Source organism: Camarhynchus parvulus, chromosome 4 (assembly GCF_901933205.1).
Source record: "Camarhynchus parvulus chromosome 4, STF_HiC, whole genome shotgun sequence".
Taxonomy (NCBI): Eukaryota; Metazoa; Chordata; class Aves; order Passeriformes; family Thraupidae; genus Camarhynchus; species Camarhynchus parvulus.
This window is the reverse complement of record NC_044574.1, coordinates 11,415,884-11,435,816: the sequence shown is the minus strand read 5'-3', so window position 1 is coordinate 11,435,816 and position 19,933 is coordinate 11,415,884. Positions and strand designations below refer to the sequence as shown.

At 39.6% G+C, this 19,933-nt stretch overlaps 1 protein-coding gene across 2 annotated transcripts in view; it reads right to left on the bottom strand.

The window, feature by feature from the left end:
- Positions 1–19,933, bottom strand: part of AFAP1 (actin filament associated protein 1) — a 111,528-nt gene that overhangs the window by 37,314 nt on the left and 54,281 nt on the right. For both annotated transcript variants that reach the window (XM_030948375.1, XM_030948376.1), the window contains exons 4-6: positions 5,978–6,086; positions 3,252–3,463; positions 75–254 (exon numbers count right to left, since the gene is read on the bottom strand). In XM_030948375.1, the coding sequence (XP_030804235.1) occupies positions 75–254; positions 3,252–3,463; positions 5,978–6,086 (501 nt within the window). The remainder of the gene's footprint in view (positions 1–74; positions 255–3,251; positions 3,464–5,977; positions 6,087–19,933) is intronic.

Below are 19,933 nucleotides of genomic sequence, written 5' to 3'. Positions count from 1 at the left end.
CAGTTTGCAACAGCAGCTGAGCAATGCGAACACTTTGTGGGTAGAAAAATTCCTGGTCAGAAATCCCCCCTTACCTTTAGCCACTGTTCTGCCTGCTCCTTGCTCTGCACTGCCAGAACCAGGGCATCTGCTCCTTGGTGAGAGATTTTCAGCTCATGCTTCTTCTTTTTGCTGTCTTTGGGAATATAGGTGATACTGCAGTCATTCAGGAACAGCTCCATCTGGGGCTGCTGGTCCTTGGAGCTTTTGTAACACTAAATAAACATAAGGGAAGTTCCAGAGTTAGATATTATCTTTCTGAACCTTGGGGGGAAACTCTTATTATGTAGAAACGCTGTATTTTTAATTCACAGAATTCTGAATATATTTTACACATCCCTTTACCACATACCACAGAGTTCAGCCAGAGCAAACTCATCCACTCTGTAAAGCAAAATTACTTCCAGACTGACAATAATAGATGCCTTTTATTGCAGGACAGGTACAACATATGGAGAGCATTAAGTGTCTCTGCATTATCCTTATGACTCAACCTTGACCTTGATCAGGTAGGAAGAGGGTGATTTAGGATATCTGTTCACATGTAGCAGCAGAATAAACCTGTAACTTAACAACTTTAAAGCCCAGATGTTTACCTTGCCCTCCAGTGACAGACCAGCATCTAAAGGCAAATCTACATCAGTTCCTACACACTTTAATTGCAAAGACACTGGCACATGCCTTACTCACCTGTTCACTTTCTTGACATAAGTAAAAAAAAAAACTTCATGGAAAGTGGGTAAAATCACACTTTTTCGGTTAATACAGTCGAATAGTCCCTCCACAAATTTCCATGCTACTTCATTTTGTAAGCTCCTGGCTACAATGATGTACTTACATTTCTTCCCTCATCAGTAAATGCTGCCAGTGAACAGCCATTTCCTGCTGGGTCACTGATGGCCTGTTCCCTGCTGGAACTGGTGATCTGAAGACAGAGGGCTCCCTCTTTATTTACATCACTTGTCCTACAGACCCAGCCTCTATTCCCCCCTTCCAACCCATCAGTACAGCTGAGGTTCCCAAAGACTGCAGAACAATGTTTAACTCTCTATGCAAATGTCCAGTTATTTTATATGCTTATGTAAACTGGGCTTTCACTCATACAGATAAGCACTAAGGCTGACAAGACATCTGATAATAAAGGGGTCTCTGATAATCAATAAGACTAACTAGTATTTGCATACAAAGAATAGCTGAGCATTTATGTGGATAGAGAAAAGCACATGAACTTCTGCCTGTCTGCAGCAGTTATTCATGCCAGGATGCAATTGTCAGGAAGACAACTGATGAAAGTATGTTATAAATACTACAAGCTAGGCTGAGCAAATACAGCCAATTCTAAACCAGCCTCTGCAGATCACTGACAAGCTGTCCCTCTCCAAAGCCCATTACACTAAAGTTTCTCCAATCTAGTCACAGATTTTTAGTTTGCAACATTTAAAAAATACTAAGTTTTCAAGCTATGAAATCTTTAAGATATACAACATCATTCACTTTAAGAACCAATAAACAGCTTTTAATTCCTTCTATATTAATCTAAATATTTTATTTAAAATTATACATTGCTAAAACTGAAGTATGTATATATTAAAAGACTTTAAGTGAAAAGTGAGTCCCTAACGGACTTTAAGTGAAAAGTAATTTCCTACTAAAAGTTATTTCTAATGTCTAATCCTAATTAAAATATTTTTGTTTTATGATGACAGCTGCATTTATGACACAAGCAATTACCAATCCCTAAGAACACATATTTGTTTTACTTGCATATCTCGTAAGTTAACTGTCCAAGTCCTCCTTCAAACAATAAACCAATCTTGTGTAACTTGGTCGTTAGACTCCTATTGTGACTTTTATTTTCTTAATCCACATTATAGAATTACTGAAAGATGATCCCTATAAGGAAAAAAAAAAAAAAGCTTTTCGGACCACACATGTGGGTAAAGGAAATGAAAATATAAAAAATAACATATTTTTATATAGAACAATAAATGTAATTGTAGAACAAATGCTGTATGACTTCAGGGAAAAATCTGTTTCTCTGTCTCTTCCTTTCTTCAAGCTGTTATCAGATGGTTCTGAAATCTGATATGATACTGATACATGGTGATAAAAATGTGCATTAAGGATAACGGCATTATAAGAATACAATAAAAGCTGAATCAGAATGAACTTTTTTTTAACATTTAAATACAGGAAGGTACAAAAATTAAAGCTACTGCAAACTAACAAATTCATTCCAACTGTATTTTCAGATATCTCTTACCTCCATGTCACATCCTGCTATTTTCTATACTGCCATAAGCACAAATGTACTTGGAAAAAATGTACCTAAACCACACTGTACACTGTAGAATAGAGAGGTTCTACAGAAAATGTTCTCTGACTTGTTAATCAGCTTTTAACACTTGGAATAGTGCAGTAATTGTTATGTAATTAGGTACAATGGCTGGAAGCACCATATCAGAAGGCAGAAGGACCCCAACTTATTGATTAATATGAGCATTAGTTTGCTCATAACAACACACAGTAAATGCTTCCCTCGATTAAGGTCTATTTTCAGAAAACAAAAATACATCTGTGAGCAGATAATTCATGGAATCTTTCACTGGTGCCTCCAATCAGAAAGAAGCATAACAGATTTGCTTAAGGAATAAATACATCCACTTGTTTCTGTCCCTTTTATAATGCAGCTGTGCATCATGTGAAAACTGCATCATAATTACTGCAGAACAGATGGCAAAGGTTTAGTTTAAAGTGTGTACATTACCACAGCATATGCTGCCAAGTGAATTCTCAGTCCAACAAGGGACTTTTCTCTCCAGCAGTCAGATCCAACAGTTCACACACAGAGCTCCCTATGAGATTTTTTGTCCGCAGGGAATGAAAGACTGGATTTACAGTTTCAGCAACTATTTTTTTCCAAATTAAATATTTTAGAAGATAATGGGCCAGATGTTCTTTCCAATATCAGGGAACTGCTGGGGTTCAAACTTAAGTGAAATAAAAATCAAAGTTCTAAGTGGTGAAATGATACACTTATAATTTCAGTGTTTTTCTGCTTCTTGGGTAAATCATGACTGAACTCTTTGGTAAGGTTCCTGCAGACTTGGCCACTGTTTGCAGAATATATTCCAAAAATCAGATTCCTATAAAAATAAATACATCATTTGAAAGGTACAATGAAAATATAGCTAGCTAAAAATAAGAATTACCAGTAGTTTGTTTTCTTTGATAACACACAGTAGTTTGGTCCATTGCCCAAATCGTTTTTTTCTAAGAAGGAAGGCACAGATTTTGGCATCCTTCACCAGATCCATAGAGGCTTCCTCAGAAGGCCACTGATGTCTCATTTTCTTCCCCTTTCCATCCTCCTCCTCTTCATCGTAGGATTCGTAAGAGCTGCTCATGGCATCTGAGTCATAATCTTTAATAAAAGTGTAGAAGTGTTAGGTTAAAACACTTAGCCATGAAGCACACTGTAATAACTGAAAACCTCAAGAAGGTTCATTTAAAGTGAAAGCTTTTGAAAGTCAGCCATGAACAAGTTACTGTTTCAGTGCTCAGTAATATCAATGCATTACGTTAATTAAACATGAGATACTTTGCCAAGACCCATACAGACACCTTGTGAATTTTAATGAAACAGTAAGCTGGGAATACATAGCTAGAATTTTAGGTAGTGTTTCATCATCTTCAAAATATTATTTGACAGCTTCATTTTCTGTAATTCTTTCACAGAGAAACATCTTCATCTTGCTTTAGTACATCACATCGAGAAACAAACTCCCATACGGCAAAGGTCATAAGAATACATTATGGGGCAGGATCTACCCACCATAGCATGTCATATAACTCCCAAATAGACACAAGTAAGTCATACACACTCTTGTTTTCATCTACATGCAAGCACTACTTTACAAACCAATCAGAGGGACTTGGGAAAGTTAGAGATATTTCATTTTCATGACTGTGTTCTGCAATTTTCTTCAGTGCTTGTTTACTTTTACAGGTAAGACACATGGTATGTAAGTCTCCTTGCTATTAATGACATTACAAAAATATTCCATGGGAACGTTTACTTAAAATAATTATATCTATCCCAATAGATGCATTCTTGGACTTCTTTTACTTCAAGCACTTTTTTCTATTGTCTTCTCCATCTTAAATACTCTAAACAGCTAAGGTTATATCTTTTAATATACTTTGGTAGCTGATTTTAATTACCACACAACTGGATTTAGCGGACATTTTGCATGACTGAAGATGTATCATCAATTGCACAATTGAATTTAAAAACAAATTCATTGCCAGTAAAGAGAGGAATTCTTTTAACACAATTTTTAAGATATTATAAAGTTCAGAACATAAGAAAATATAACAAAATCTCAACAAGTGAGATGCTAAGTCTCACTAACAGAGCTTTAAATGTCTGGAGATATAGATATACTATACTTAAATTATGGAATTATTAATGAACTTTTAAGGCTGATATCCTAAATATTTTTATGCATTGAAATGCTTAAGTACAATAAGAAATCAGCTTCATACTTTGTCTTGTTTTTCCCTAGGTGATTTTTTAGCAGTGCTATTAATATTTCCACTATTAATATTTTTCTGCCTGAGCATGGCTCTTGTTTAACAACAAAACCCAAGTCAGAAGCTCACTGGGTTACAGGGTGTAGCAGGACCACCCTGCAGCATTTCAAGGGAGGAAATGAAAAGTAATTCTGCTGCTCTTCTAAGTCCATATGTTCTTTCATTTGCTTTCCAGCACATGAAACTCATTTCTTACATTGAATTTCTTAGGTTAATTAAAAGCTGCTAGATAACATCAGTTTGTGCAGTATACAGATGAATGGTGTTTTAGTTTTAAGGTGACTCCTATGCATGTTTTAAGAACAGAGAGATAATTTAAAATGATTAAAATGGCTATAAAATAGGGGAAGATATGCCTTTAATCTTTGGACCATAGAAAATAATGATTAGTGATAAATCAGCCCTACACAAGCAATAAATTACTCCAGCCAATAAAAAGGCAGCAAAAAGATGGTACATAAATGACCCTGTGTAAAGGTCACAGCAGTCACTGCAGTGCTCCATCAGGGTGCTCTCAGCACAGCTCCACTGAAGTGCACAGCTCTTTGGGGAGGTATTTGGGTGTGAAAAAGAACATTTGGGTGTTGCAGAAGGACATTCTGGTAGACAGCCAGAGGCAGCCCTCTGGCCTACTGCCCTGAATGAGTGGGCACAAGAGTACTGCCATGGGCATCACACATGGCTTGTGGGAGCTGCTGGGACCAATTCATCCCTTTCCACAATGTGTCATCAGAAATACTGCAGATCACATCTTCCCAACAGTTCCTTTTTTTTTTTTCCTTTTTATTTGTCTATTTTAGCAAGCAATTCAGTGCAATAGAGGCACAGCAGGCAGATATGCAGGTCAGTACCAGTTTCTGAGACTTCCACACTCACAGTGTGGTCAATTTAGAGGGGTTTACTCTGGGCAACATTTAACTCTGGACTCCTGGTCCAGTGCCCCCATTGTCTGTGGTTCAAAGCAGTCTAAAAGGTTAATGGCTAATTTGGACCCTCTGTCTGCAATAGCTGCTGAAAGATGTTTATATGTTCCTCACTTGAGAACCAAATTTATTTTTCTGTAAAAGGAGCTTGGTTTGAGCGCACCAAAACAGTTCTGCAAACCAACCCAATGCACACCAAAACAGTTCTGCAAACCAGTCCAACACACACCAAAACAATTCTGCAAAGCAATCCAATGCATGGCCAGCAAGGATAACCAGAAACGGCCCAAACTGTCAAAGTGACAATCACAACACAACACCACAGCACCAACAGAGATGGAGTTGTCAAACACTAAAAAAGCTGAAGGCCCCTGGAGTTACCAACTGCTCAGGAACTGACTGGAAATATTCTTACTCACTGGAAGTGATGTACTCAGGAGCCTTCCCAGGACTAAGTGGCACTGCCTCTTCATAATAGCCTTCAGGAAGGGAGGAGGTTGGCAGTGGTGGAGGCCCATTGTCTGGCGGCTGAAGGAACAAAAAAAAAAGAAAAAGTGATTACAGACCAACAAGGTGTTAAATTAAACATGGACAGAACATCTGCTCATGATCAGTGCCAATGCAACCAGCTTCACAAACTCTGCTCTTGTGAATACTTCTTACATTAACTATCTCTAAAGGCAAGGCTCTGGAGGGCTCAATTAGATGCTCTGCAAGGTAGTATCTTTTAGACAAGAAGAAAGCACAAATCTCAAGTTCCCCACATATGATTATAATTAACAATAATAAGTAAAGGTTGAGACTTGAAGCAGTAAAGCAACTTAATTATGCTTCATAACATGCTGATACATTTTTAAATGTATCATTATTGTCCAGACTTTTACCTCTACCATGAAAAGGAAACAAAACCTTCTTACATGTCCTCTAACTGAGTCCTTTGGAGATGATAAACACTGTAGAATCCTACTTGTCATTGCTAAGGATGGCAAGATCAATGTTACAGCTTCCTTAAAGGAATTTTTCTCTACAACAGCATTAAGTGATAAAAATGCTGAAAAGATATAGTTCTCCTTTTAAATCTAATGGGTCTATGTAGGAAAGAGATTTCTATGCATAGACCACTTTACAGCGTTAAGGCTAATTTATTAGCATTTTACACCTAAAATAATTCACATTAGAGAAGCAAACAGCAGTTTGGCTGGACACTGTAGAAAAGTTAAATAGCCTGGGCTGGCAGAGACTAAGGACAGAACATTGAACCATATTTTCATGATAGGTGTTTCTTCAATGGCAAATCAATTCTTAATATACATATTAATGTTTATAATGCTATTTCTACATAGTGAAAAGTGATCTACAAACAAGGAAAAGTTTGAAAAATCAATAAACCATTACATGATAAAATAACTATGTCAAATAATAGGCCAAATTCTAAAATGCTTCTTTTGAATATAAACCTGGTTTTAATTTAAAACTGACCAACTGGTGGTATGTTGATATAATAGCAAAGTAAATTTAGTACTCTGTGACTTCTTCCATATGACTTTATTGTTCTATTTCCTTAACAAGTACCAAAACAACTGTATTTTATGAAACCTATTCATATTTGCCCCAGGTTTTTAGTTTCATATTTATGTGTTAGAGAAAATACTGAAGCCTTTTTTCAGCACCAGTGGTTTATGTCATAATTACAAAACTAACTTGTAAGCAGAGTTGCATTTCTGCAGGAACAGTTTTTCAAGACTTTTTTTTAATGGAATGACAGGGATGCATTGGTGTTTGTCTGCACTGGACTGATCCAGTGTAAACTAAGCGAATGAAGGGAGATACTGAAGTGAGAACCTGGTCAGATAGAGAGATGCAGACACTTCTGGGCTGCACCTCAGGTGGGCTGACCAGTCTAGCAGAGCCTCCTTCCACATCTCACAGATGAGGCCACAGGGATCGTGCTCCTCTTTTGCTACGGACCTGAAGTTACCTGGGAGGAGCCCGAGCTTTAATAACATGTGCCATTACCTGCAGTGAGATTACTTCTGTGCGCACTTTCAGGGCTGGATTCATCTTTGAATATTTCAAAGCTAGACATCTCCAAATCTCGTTGCTGATTACACACCTACACCAGTCACCCAATTCTTGACACCATCACTAAATGAGTCCCACCCTTAGAGTGCTCTGTAGTCAAATTCCCATCAAGAAGGTTATCCCACATTGCAGACAAGTGTCTGTGCATTCCCAGAGTGCAGTGACTGACCCTGCCCTTCAGCTCATCCAGCATGGACTCACCTCTGCACACCAAGTAAAATGAGAAACTTTTTCATGAACAATGAACTGATTCACAACTGAACACAGAAATTCCTGGTCAGACTGAAATTTACACTACTATTACTTCTATTATCAAATGATACAGCCAACTTCTTATGTCATAATCAATTATAAATTACAGTTGGCAATTACTGTTACCAATAACATGAACCAAATGAGATTTCCTCACAGACCAGATTTGCTAGAGAAATTATCTGTCAAAGAAGCAAAATAAATAAAAAAATACTACTTTTAGTGTAGTGATCCCATAATTTTGCTGAAAAAAAATCAAATTAACAGCCTGCACATCATGACAAAATAAACGAGTCTTTCAAGGTTAGCTGCTGCTGTATAACAGCCATAAGGGACATTAAAAATTATTACATGTTCATTACTGTTGGAAAACTGACAGCAATTATTAATTGCTCTATACATATCACCTCTCTGTAGCCTGAAGTATAGACACAAGAGGCAGGACTGCCTCCAAAGAGTTGATTTTCCCCCTTCACACAAGTGGGTAGAAGCTTGTTCTCGTTAACTGGGGTCACAGTTTGTTCCTGGGGCAGTATACATTCATACCACCCTTTTCATTAGACAAATTAATTTCTTGGTCTAGCCTTAAACCATTTTTTCCATCAGCTGCATACAATATATGAAATTCCTATCATTACTGAACCTCATTCACCCAGGAAATACATGTCCTGAGTCATTCCAATTTTAACTTGACACAGCATCAAGGTTTCAAAGCTGTACTTTATCCTGGGACAAATGAGAAGTTCGAATAAAGATCAGGAGAAAAAAAATCCTTGTTTTTAGACAAAATGTTATTCAGAAAGAAAGAAAAAAGGAAATGAAACACAAATGGTGCTTGTCTGATTTCAACCCTGCTGGAGCACCAGTTACTTCACACAGCTGGGGCGGGCTGGGCTGTGCAGCCAAGGTCAACACAGATGGAATCCATTGCAGAATTAACTGGGCCCTCCTCTCTGAAATGCATTTACCAGCGCTTGCCATAACAAAGTTGAAAACAATTATAAAAAATATTTTTTAAAAGGTAGAAATAGAAACATCCAACATCCAACTGATAAAAGTGGGGCTGCTTTAATATTAAAAAAACCCCACAATTGATTAAAAAAAAATAAAATCTCAAATCTGTACCATAAACAACTACATCTTTTGGCAGCTATGAAGTTTATGAGTTTGACCACCAAGATATGCAAAAACGTATATGTGTGTATTCTGGTATTAGTTCCTAATATTATAGTTCTTTAATGTTTTTACTATTGCTTGTTGTATTATTTCATTCTTTCCACTCAGCAATTTTTAGTGGAAGAATTTTGATGAAGTTATGAATTATGAGTTAAGTCTTTATTCAATAACTTTTCTATAGTTTACCTGAAAATATAAAAAGGCCATAAACCCCACAAAATTATTTACCTATTCTGTAAAAAGATTAAATTAAAAAAAGACCAGAATATGTGTAGCTTGAGTGGTATCAGGAGGAAAGACCTGGCAACCTGCAAGGAAGGCATCAGCATGAATTTCTCCTTTTTTATTTGTTTTGTTCTGTTCTAATGAGAGGCAACAGAGAAAAAGCCTAGCGAATATTGCCTCTTAAGATAAACCACCTCCCTCAGTCACAGGAATAAGAACTGAGAAAATAAATTGACAGTCCTTTTATCTCCTTGGAGGAAAAGGGACAAAAACGTCATATGTTGTTGTCCAGAACAATAACAGCAATAATGAAGCAGTACTGATGAAGACATTTATCAGGTCCTGGGTTTGAGACCGAGAGCTGCTTTAATTGAAACCAAGAAGCAGATGAGGTGATCATTACACTACAGAGTTGAGATCTCTGATGAAATTAGAGACTGGATTGTGCACAGGATGCCCAATTCCAGCTGACAGGGTTGATTGTTAAGAGAAAGAAACAAAATGGTAAAATTTGTTATCCTAGTGGACTCTGAAACAGACTTGTATGGACATTTTAATTTAATGGCATATTATGATCTTCCCCTCCACCTGCACACCTGTATTCTACTGACCACAAATAAACTCTTTCTTCCTTTATCCTAAGAGATACACTACTTTTTCCCCCCTTCTGTCCAAGGGTACTGAGCAAGATAGACAGTAACTTTTATCTTACAGATGGTCCATCTGATAATCTGGTGACAACATGGAAAGCAGTCTGAGTGACAACGGAAAATAAATGTCAATGTATAGAGGCCTGAGGATATGAAATCACCTTATACCCCAATGAAGACTTACACTCCGCAGAAAACAGAAAGAAATACGTTCCTTTATGCAATGATTTAGGATGTGGAAATTCCAGTGCAAAGCAGTGAGTTCAGCAGAGCCTGTCAGTAACCTGTGCTGCAGGCAAACACTGCCAGCAACTCAAGTGCCACACTTAGAGCTGTGTTATTGCAGCAACCACCAGTTTGGATCCAGTTCCTGCACAGCCCCTCAGTGCTGAAGGCAGCAACACGAGAACAGAAAAGGGTCACACACTGGGGATGTCTAAGAAAGCTGCTCAGGAACCAGCAGGCAGATTTGGGCTGTCAAGAATAAACTTTGAGACAGGCACATGTCATTTGCTCGGGAGCAAGCTTAGACCTGACCTCTACACAACCCCACTGCATCTTCGGCCTGGAGGCAGGGGGAAGAGCAGCACATATATATGATCCCCAACTCCACATGTGCAGAAATGGATGCCCACAAAGCAAGATGAACCAACAAACTGGGTAAAATGCAATTCACAAAATTACTGAGCATGCATTTCAATCAGGCTTTTTTGTAAGACTGTAAGGGTTGGAAACCATTAGTACTTGCCATGTGCTTGGTATGGCAGCCCTTAAATAAATTCAAAATTTTGCTCAAGAGAATTCACTATTTATCTTCAGCAGCTGAGGATCTGGACGGACCTTGGATTTATTCAGGACAAAAGTGCAGACTTTGTGGGACATTAAGATCATTTTAAGCTGTGCAATATTAGCCTGAGGGGACACAAGGAAAAGCTGAGAAATATTGTTCATCTGACCTCTGCTTCTTATTCTAAGTTTATTATTTCTGAGCTTGTCAGTTGGAGACCACAAAACCAGGAGCCAAATAATGTGAAGGAAGTCTAACAACTTACCTTCCCAGCTTCTGAGCACAAAAGGCAGCAAAATCAGACAGACAGCTACAAAGTTCAACTTTTTGGAATGGAGTAACCCTGTCAGTCCCACCAGAAGGGGGGTAACAGGGCCACAAGATGGGCTGTTGGTGTAGTCCCACCTGACCATCTCTGACTGCACATGCAGTTTTAGCACACGCCTCTACAATGCCAGTGCTACCAGGAAAAAACAGAAGGAATTCCCTGAAAAACCAACAACCAGAGTTTGACATGATGGGAGGCCCAGCAATATGAACCACATGAATAGCAGAACTGGTAACCCACTCTTGGGAATTTTGCTGCTCAGAGTGACCCCAAGATACGTTAGAAAGTCTCTTTTCCCAGCCTGGCAGTCAAAGAAGGAGTCAGAACTCTTTAGTTCTCATTCTCAAGGTTGTTTATTGTTTCTTATCTATAAAATTCTTTCTCCTGACCTGCTGAGGTCTGTTCAGCAGGTCAGACAGGGGCACACTGACCACCCAGAGGCAGCGTCGTCTTTTATACTAAAAATTATGTGTGCATTGTTTACAATAACTTCCCAATACCTATCACCTACGTTAGTGAGTTTCTACCTTAAACCAATCCAAAAGTGCCATCATCACAGCAGAAGATGGAGGTCAAGAAGAAGAAGGAGAAAAGCTGGACATGCCCAGATTCCTCCATCTTACCTCCTGAACCCCCATTCTAAAAACCCCAAAAATCTATTTTTCACCCCCTGACAAACTAGCTATTATTCTACTTAGACTTTCGTGGCTTGCAGATCCTCATATAAGGTTGGCAATTTTTTCCATGGGTCATAATCGAAGTCATAGGTGTCTTAGGCTCTGTGCCAGGGTCTCTTAAGCCCCCTAGCCGGGGTTTGACCCATCCAGGACAGCCAGAGGGATGTCCTGAATTCTGACAACTCACCAGCTCTTGCAGTGCTGAGCAGATGAGGGCAAGGGAGAAAGAAGGGCAAGTAATCACCAGGCAGCGGATAGGTATAAGCTCAAGGGGAGCTTCTCCTTAGGGGGTGATTCTGAACAGGGATTTGAGCAGGTTTAAGGTTAGGAACAGAAGGCACACACTTGGCACCCTGTTCTCCAGGGAGTGGAGGAACATCTGACACAGCCTGAGAGCACGTCTGCTGACTCGGGGGTGAATGCCTAATTAAAGGTATCACTGGAAAAGTGCTTAGACAGTGACTACAAACAGATCACAGCCTCAGAGAGCACAGCCTGCTGATGGGAAAGAGATCTGAACAGGCTTGCTCGCATTAAAGAATGAATCAGGGCGTCCTATGGCTCCACAGCTTGATCTGAAGATTGTCTGGAGAGCATTTACACCTGTACCTCCCCAGGAGCTGAGTTACTGTTTCACAAGGTCCAACACATCTGCTCAGACACCTGAATAACCCCTTCACCTATGAAACAGGAAGGCAAAGACGGCCATGAAGACGACCAAGTGGGAACAGAAACACAACATAGTATATTGACAAAGTAGAAAACTGAGTTGGTTCTTGCGCCTCTGACGGCACTGTCTGTCTGTGTCCAGACACAAATTGTCTCAGTTCTTGCTGTTGTATGTAATTACATACATATTATTTGAGATAGTAACTAAAACAAAAAAACCTGGAGCATGGAATGCACCACTGAAAGGACAGGTAGCTGGAAAAAGTTACACCCAAACTCTGTGGATGACTGGAGTAAAAATAAACTCCTGACTCAATGGAAGGAACAGAAGATCTAACAAAATAATTAAAAGTGAAAGTGAATGAGCTAGAAACAAAAACAAGGTATTTCTGTATCATCCATAATTTATAATAAAAGATTATTACACAGCCAGTTGGAAGCATCACTCAGACAAAACAATAGACTTGACTCATGTCAAGCAAAGGGTCTGTGTGTACCAAGAAATAAAATGGGCTTTAATTAATGCTAGGGAACACTTTCATACATATTACATGAGAAGGATTAATCTGAATTTTAAGCAGCATGGGGCTCTCAGTCGGAGTTGTTTATTCTGACTGTGCTCAAAGAAGTGTCTGTACTCCCCAGAAAAGACAAAATCACCTTTCTCTTCCAGAAGTAAATAAACTCATCCAAGTGTGTGACTTGACAGTGAGGACAAGGCAGTACAGTGATGAAAGTGTAGGCAATGCCATTTCCACAGGAACTGTATTGTCTAAGGGCCTGAGCAATGCATCAAATTAAAACCAGAGGAGACTTGGTCCGCACTGGCCTAATTCCTTCCCCACGTATTTGTGCGCAGGACATTAATAAGCATGATCAGGAAAGCAAAAAAATGTAGTCCCTAACTATCAACACAGGGATGGGGTTTTATGGACCAGTATAGCATAGAGACAAGAAATTAAAAACCTGAGGTCAGAAGTGTGAGCATTCTACAATATATGGTGGGATAATATCCTATGAAATCTGTGGCATTACTAATTTAATAATTTTCTTGTAAGAAGATAAAAAATAATCAGTATCTAGTTAAAAAAAGACAAAAAGGCAAATAACTTCACAATGATCATAGAAATAATTTTGTAAAGGAGTTCATTTCTACTCTAACTCATGCAGTTTAAATTCCAACTAAAGGCAGCTGAGAACAGCTCATTCTGGCACCTCAGACATGAGGAAAGTTTTTGAAATATGGTGATGTGTATTGCTATGAAGGTATACTATAAATTAACTGAGAAGGTAATTGCTTTAACTAAAACTTTTCCGTGGTACCATTTGCAAATGTGAAATAAATCATCAACAATAATTCACCAGCCTCAGCCTTGGAAAACAGAAATAGCAACTAGAGTGTCCTGCAAGACACTGGTGACACAAAAAAGAGGGGGCATACATTTCTTCATCCTTATTCCTTATGCAATGGAATATTATATATTATATTGAAAAATCCCAGTGTGCCCAGGCGGCCAAGGCCAAGGGCACCTGGCCTGGATCAGCCATAGTGTGTCCAGCAGGACAAGGGCAGGGATTGTCACCCTGTCTCAGCACTGGTGAGGTCACACCTCATATCCTTTTGGGCCCCTCACAACAAGAAAGACACTGAGGTGCTGGAGTGAGTCCAGAGAAGGGCAGCAGAGCTGGGAAAGGGTCTGGAACACAAGTCTTACAGGCTGAGGGAGCTGGGGGTGTTTGGCCTGGAGAAAAGGAGGCTCAGGAGAGACCCTATCCCTCACCTGAAAGGAGTCTGTAGCCAGGTGGGATCAGTCTCTTCTCCCAAGTAACAAGCAACAGAACAAATGTCACAGTCCCAAGCCATGCCAGGGGAGGTTCAGATATTAGGAGAGATGTATTCACCAGAAGGGCGGTCAAGCACTGAACAGGCTGCCCAGGGAAGCAGTGAAGTCACCACCACTGGAGCTATTTAAAGTCACGTAGATGCGGCATGTGGGGACACGGCTTAGTGGGAGCTTTAGGCAAACAACTGGACTCAATGATCTTAAGGGTCTTTTCCAACCTAAATGATTCTGATTCTATGTTCAGAAGACTGTCTGAGTGACTGCTGTTCTGGTAACCTATGATCAAAGTACATGATCCTTATAGCAGGTGCTCGGGAAAAATACTGATATCATTCACTAGCATTAAACCCTAGCTCAGAATGACACTGATAGAGCCTTTCTTATACATAGTGCAATGAAATGAAACCTGAGGGGAGTATGATTGGGATTACAAAGGGTATCTGAAGCACACATACCATGGTGAGGGGAAAAGACCTACTCAAACACACAGACAAAGACTGGCAACGAACACTGGGATGGTGGAACAACTTTAAAATTGAAATAATGGGTTAAAGAAACCTAAGTGCTAGTGAATAGATTGTAGTGAGATTCTGAAAGGGTTAATATTTTATCATTGTCTGCAGTAACTGCACTGATAATTTAAAAAGGTCTCTTTACTTGTTCCTTTATAATGGAAGAGCTTGCTCCAACCTGTTCAAGCTGAAAGTATAGCCAGCTCTGAATGAAACAAATGAATATTTGTGAAATTTATTTTTGTGGCTTTCAATTCTTCTTTTGACTCTGCTCCAGGAAGGAAAGAACCTGAAAATTAATACTGTCTTAAGATCATCTTTAAAGAAAAACAGAGAATAATAATTGTTTTTCAGTGTTAGGAAAAAAAAAGGGAGATGAAACACAGATTCCCAAATACCCACCTGAAACATGGACCCCTTGCTTCTGTTATGGCACTTTTCTCAAGGCACACTTTAGAAAAAGTTTAAAAATTGGCACTTTTTTGTTTGCTATCCAAAGAATGAATAATATAATTAGTGATATATCACCTCAAGAATCCTTTCAATTTCCAGGGGATTTTTCTTTTTCTCCAAGGACACTGTCTCATTTCAGCATTTTCTAAAAAATATCTAAGAGTTTACCTGACAGGCAGCCAGATAAAGGGAGGCTGTCAAATGATTTCCCCACAACAGGAAACCCATTTATATGAAGCACTCCCAGAGAGTGAATGTGCATTGTGCAGGAGTGGGCTGGAGGAAGATGACCCATTCTTTTGATTCATATCTGCAGGGTTCTGGAATTTTGCTGAACATTTGCTGCAGTTAAATAATTATTAAATTGTCAATATTCCAAGAAAAACAAAACACACACTCGATTCCACTGTGAAAATCATGCAAAATAGCTAAGTGTGCTGTTTGTGTTTGATTTTGTTGGACAGCACAGTGCAATGAAATCACCAACTGTCAGATGTAATATGACAACCAAATGCTTGGAGGCTAGAGGTGTTCTGTCACTGTCATGCTGTGGATAATTGATGCCAGGAATCCTCAGGCACATCTGAGCAGCAGGACACACCAGATATTATCCCATTGTCTCAGTGGAAAATGCACTTCAAGGCAACTTGGTGATGGTACAATGATGGGATCCCAGGTGTTAAACCACCAGCAGCACTTTGAAGCGTGCACAGAGCCTTGGCTCTGTTATTCCTCCAAACCTATCATGGAGCAGTGCTTCGTGCCTGTGAGGAGCAGGGGAAAGCCAAAAAAGCAGCTGCTGCTGTAGAGGTGGGTGAGGCAGGCTGAATACAAGCCCTGGCAGCGAGAAGGTTCAGGAAGGAACCATAGAACCATAGAATATTGCTGATCTATAAGGGATCCACCAGGATCATCAAGCCCAACTCCTGGAACCCACAAAGTAATTTTGTGGAAGTTTTCTGCTTGGCTTTTAGGTAGGCTTTAGATCAGGTTATGCAATTGGAGCAGCCTGTGAGATAAAAAAATTAGTTTTCAAAGTCTCCTTAGAACTTAAAGGCGCTTTTGTCTAGGACCTCTGTTGAAGGAATGGGAATCCCACTTGCAGTCCCACCTAAGGTGGCTCTTGAAGCTACCCCTTCTGGACAGGAAGGTCAAATCCAGCATATCTGCACTACTTCCTGCTTTTTCACTGATCTGCCTTCCTGATGAAGCCCCTTCTAAGGGTGAAGTAGATGCTGGAACCAGAATTTTGGACCAGCTCTCTGTATGGGGTGTCTCCCCAGATCCCTGCACATGTCAAGCCCATGGCCTGGGCTGTGCAGCAGCTGCACCTTGGGATGGGGAGGAGCTGGACAGACCCCCAGGACCTGGTGCATGAAGGGCAAGCGGGTACGTGGGCGCCCATCATGTCCAAGTTTCCTTTCTGTTGTTAATCCTCTGTATGCTCATCCAGAAGGACTAAGATCAAATAGGACTCCATTTCAAACACAGTGACCTCCTGCTCTGCACAGTGACCCAAACAAAGCTTCAGAGCTGGCACTGCATTCCTGCTGGCAAGCTCAGAGTAAGGCACCTAGATAAGAGGTGTCTCAGCTCTGCAGAGGGACTGAGCTGCCCTTAAGCCTCACATCCTTTATCTGCAGCATTTACTTTGCCAGCCACCTAAAGGAGCTGCACACACAGACCAAAGCAAGAGGGGATTTGGGCTTTCCGTACCTGACAGAAAGTCTGCTAGACCAGATGCAGCCAAGGAAATGTATACAAAAGAGAATTACTAAGAGACTGTGCTTAGTGATTTTCTTAATTCAAGTATACCTAAGGCCCAACTTTGTCCTTCAGCTTTGTCCTTCAAAGCTCAATGAGTCCAGGAAAACTCTCCAGGCTCTAATGTGTTTTAATAACTTGAGACTTCGTTTAAACTATTAACAGTATGTCTCAATAAAATGAATTTTATACTCTTAGTTCATGGGCTGATGAATAACAAAACCGATAAAAGATTTGGCCTGAGCAAATATGCAGGTCTATTTACAGATTTACCAAGGAAACCTTGAACAGCACCTGCCCACACATAATTCTGGCTCCTGGCACTACTTTAAGGAGTATTGAATTCCTTCCCACCCACACATCTTTACATAAGTAGAAACTTAAACACCAATTCAGACTAAACATTTTTGAATGCAGAAATCCTTGAGTGACATAAAGAGAAACAGTGGTGTAAATGAACCTTTAATTTTCATCACATTCAATAACTGATGGGTTAAACCCAGAGGTTTTAAAACACTGTATAGTTTATTTGAAGTTATCGATTCCCACCTCCAGTAAATTCCTATGCTCCATCAGCACAAAGTGTTTTCATTGGAGGCTGAGACCATCACTAGATGGTACTTAGCAAGTGGAAAAAACTTTCTGTCCTGAATAGCTGTCAAAAAGAGGTGCCATAGAGAATGACTTCCAACTTGCCATGTGAAGAAGGGCAACCAGCAGCAGGATATTCCAGCCTCTGGTGGGCCCAGGAATTTTTTTCCACTCAGCTATGAAAACACAGTCTACGAAAAGTGGCTAGGAAAGGTATCTCCGAATTTATATCACAGCAATTATGTACCGGTTTCATTGAGATTGTCATCAGCTACAAATTTTTAGGACTCCATTGATTCAGGGTGCATTGAAAATCACCAGGCAAGAGCAGTAATGGATGAGAGAAATAGATCTTGGCCACTGGCACTAATGTCCTGCGTATGAAAAGAAAGATGACAGTCTCTGAACATATCAATAATAACAAGGGTTTAATAAAGAGACACCTAATAGTGAAAGATTTCCAAGAAATGATCAATGATATAATGATCAATTCCATTATTTCAATGTGACTTCAGGAGAAGCATTCAAAGCAAGACTGGGGTCTGAGCTCACCATAGTGTTCAAAGGACAAAAAGCTGATGGTTTTGTCTTTTTGTTCAGATTCCTCCTGGTCTTTTGCAGACCAGCAGCAGTCTGCGATCATTTTCACTAATTGCAATGTGCTACCATATTAAAATAGCACCACTCATAACCTGTATTTGGGTATTGCAAGACAATGAGAGGCTTTGGACACCTTCTGGCTCATCTCATAGCGGCGGATGAAATCCACCACTGCCTGACAGCAGCAACAGAATTGCAGAAACACTGGCAAAAATCAGCTTCTAACACTATGGAAAAACTTGAATTCACTGAGGTGAAAACATCCACAGTGTTACAAGGCAGATCACAAGGGAGGGCCATGTTCAAACTCCACTTTGCCAGGCTCAGCATGGGAAAACCATGCTGCAGACCAGCCAGCTCTAACTGTGTCAACTTCCATGGTAATTCCCACAGTATCTCAGAGAAATATTTTTGTTATTAAAAATCCAAAATTAACTACTGCAAAAACCAGAGCTGACCTCCTGGACCTAATTCATACTTCACACCATTTAACTTGCTGCAGCTGTACCAACTTTAGGGGAATTTACACATTAGTGTATGAGAAAGGAAAAGGAGATGGGTTGTTCTAAGAAAAACAACTTGAATCCTCAGAGCCAAACTGAACCCACACAAATATAAAAGAATGAGGATCTTAGTTGGTTTCAGTTTATGAAACCTGAAGTACCTGAAGTCTACATTTCAAAGGCATGTTCACTTTGCATAATTTTCCTGCCTCTTCTGAACTCTTTCCCTTGTAATTTATGCTGTATGTATTTTGAATTAAATAAAAATAATCAGTTTCTGGCACTGCTAACCGTGAAATGAATTCTCTAAGTTTCACTGAATATTAATAACACTTCTTTTGCATCCATTAAATATATGCATAATTAATCTACTGTCACAAACCTAAAGCTGGCATTGCTTAGAAAGAAAGAGAGATTAAGGTATTTCATACAACAAATGTTTGCTGTGGTTTTTTTTCATTTTTTCTGCAGTCTGTAGCATTTGACAAAAGGCTGGCCAGGAGTTCCATTCTATACATTAGTTCTTATGTTCATAAGATGCTACTGGCTATATTTCCCTCAGGCCCAGGCATAAATGTGTTAACAAAATACCACACTAAAACGAGGCAGAACATCAGCCATCCAGTTCCTCTGGCCCTGTAAGCTGCATCTGTGCTTCCTGATTCAATGAACCTGGGTCTTCATGGATGGTCCTTATCATTGTGCACAAAATTTTCCACCCAAGAATAAAGAGATGGATACTTTATCAGTATCAGTTCAACCTTCAACAGGCTAAACCATGATATGCTTACACTTCTCCAAAAAAATGATGAAAATGTTTTCTTCTTTCTGTAAAGTCACTATGACAGAAGCACTGAAACTTGTTTACAGTTTTTTTCTATAACAAGACAGCTGCTCCCAACTGGAGGACCGAATTACAGATCTCAATCAGTATCTTTGCTATAAACACCTCTATGAATCAGTGCATCTGCTTGATCTGGAGGGAATCTCCTACCCAGAGACTCGGCAGGAAAGGCACTAAAAACTTTATTCATAAAAAGGAAGTATTCTTCCTTAATTTTAAAACTCTGCACCTTCTTTTCAGCTGCTGAAAGGAGTCTTCTCATTAGGCTTGCTCCAGGAAATGTTACCAATAAAAATGTAAGAAACTGTCTGGGACCTGTGAGCTTGGCTAGGCCAACCTCCAACACAGGCAGGTCAACCTTTGAAATGAAGGCTATGTTGTTCAGACTTCTGTCTGAATTCTGAAAATCTCCAAAGAT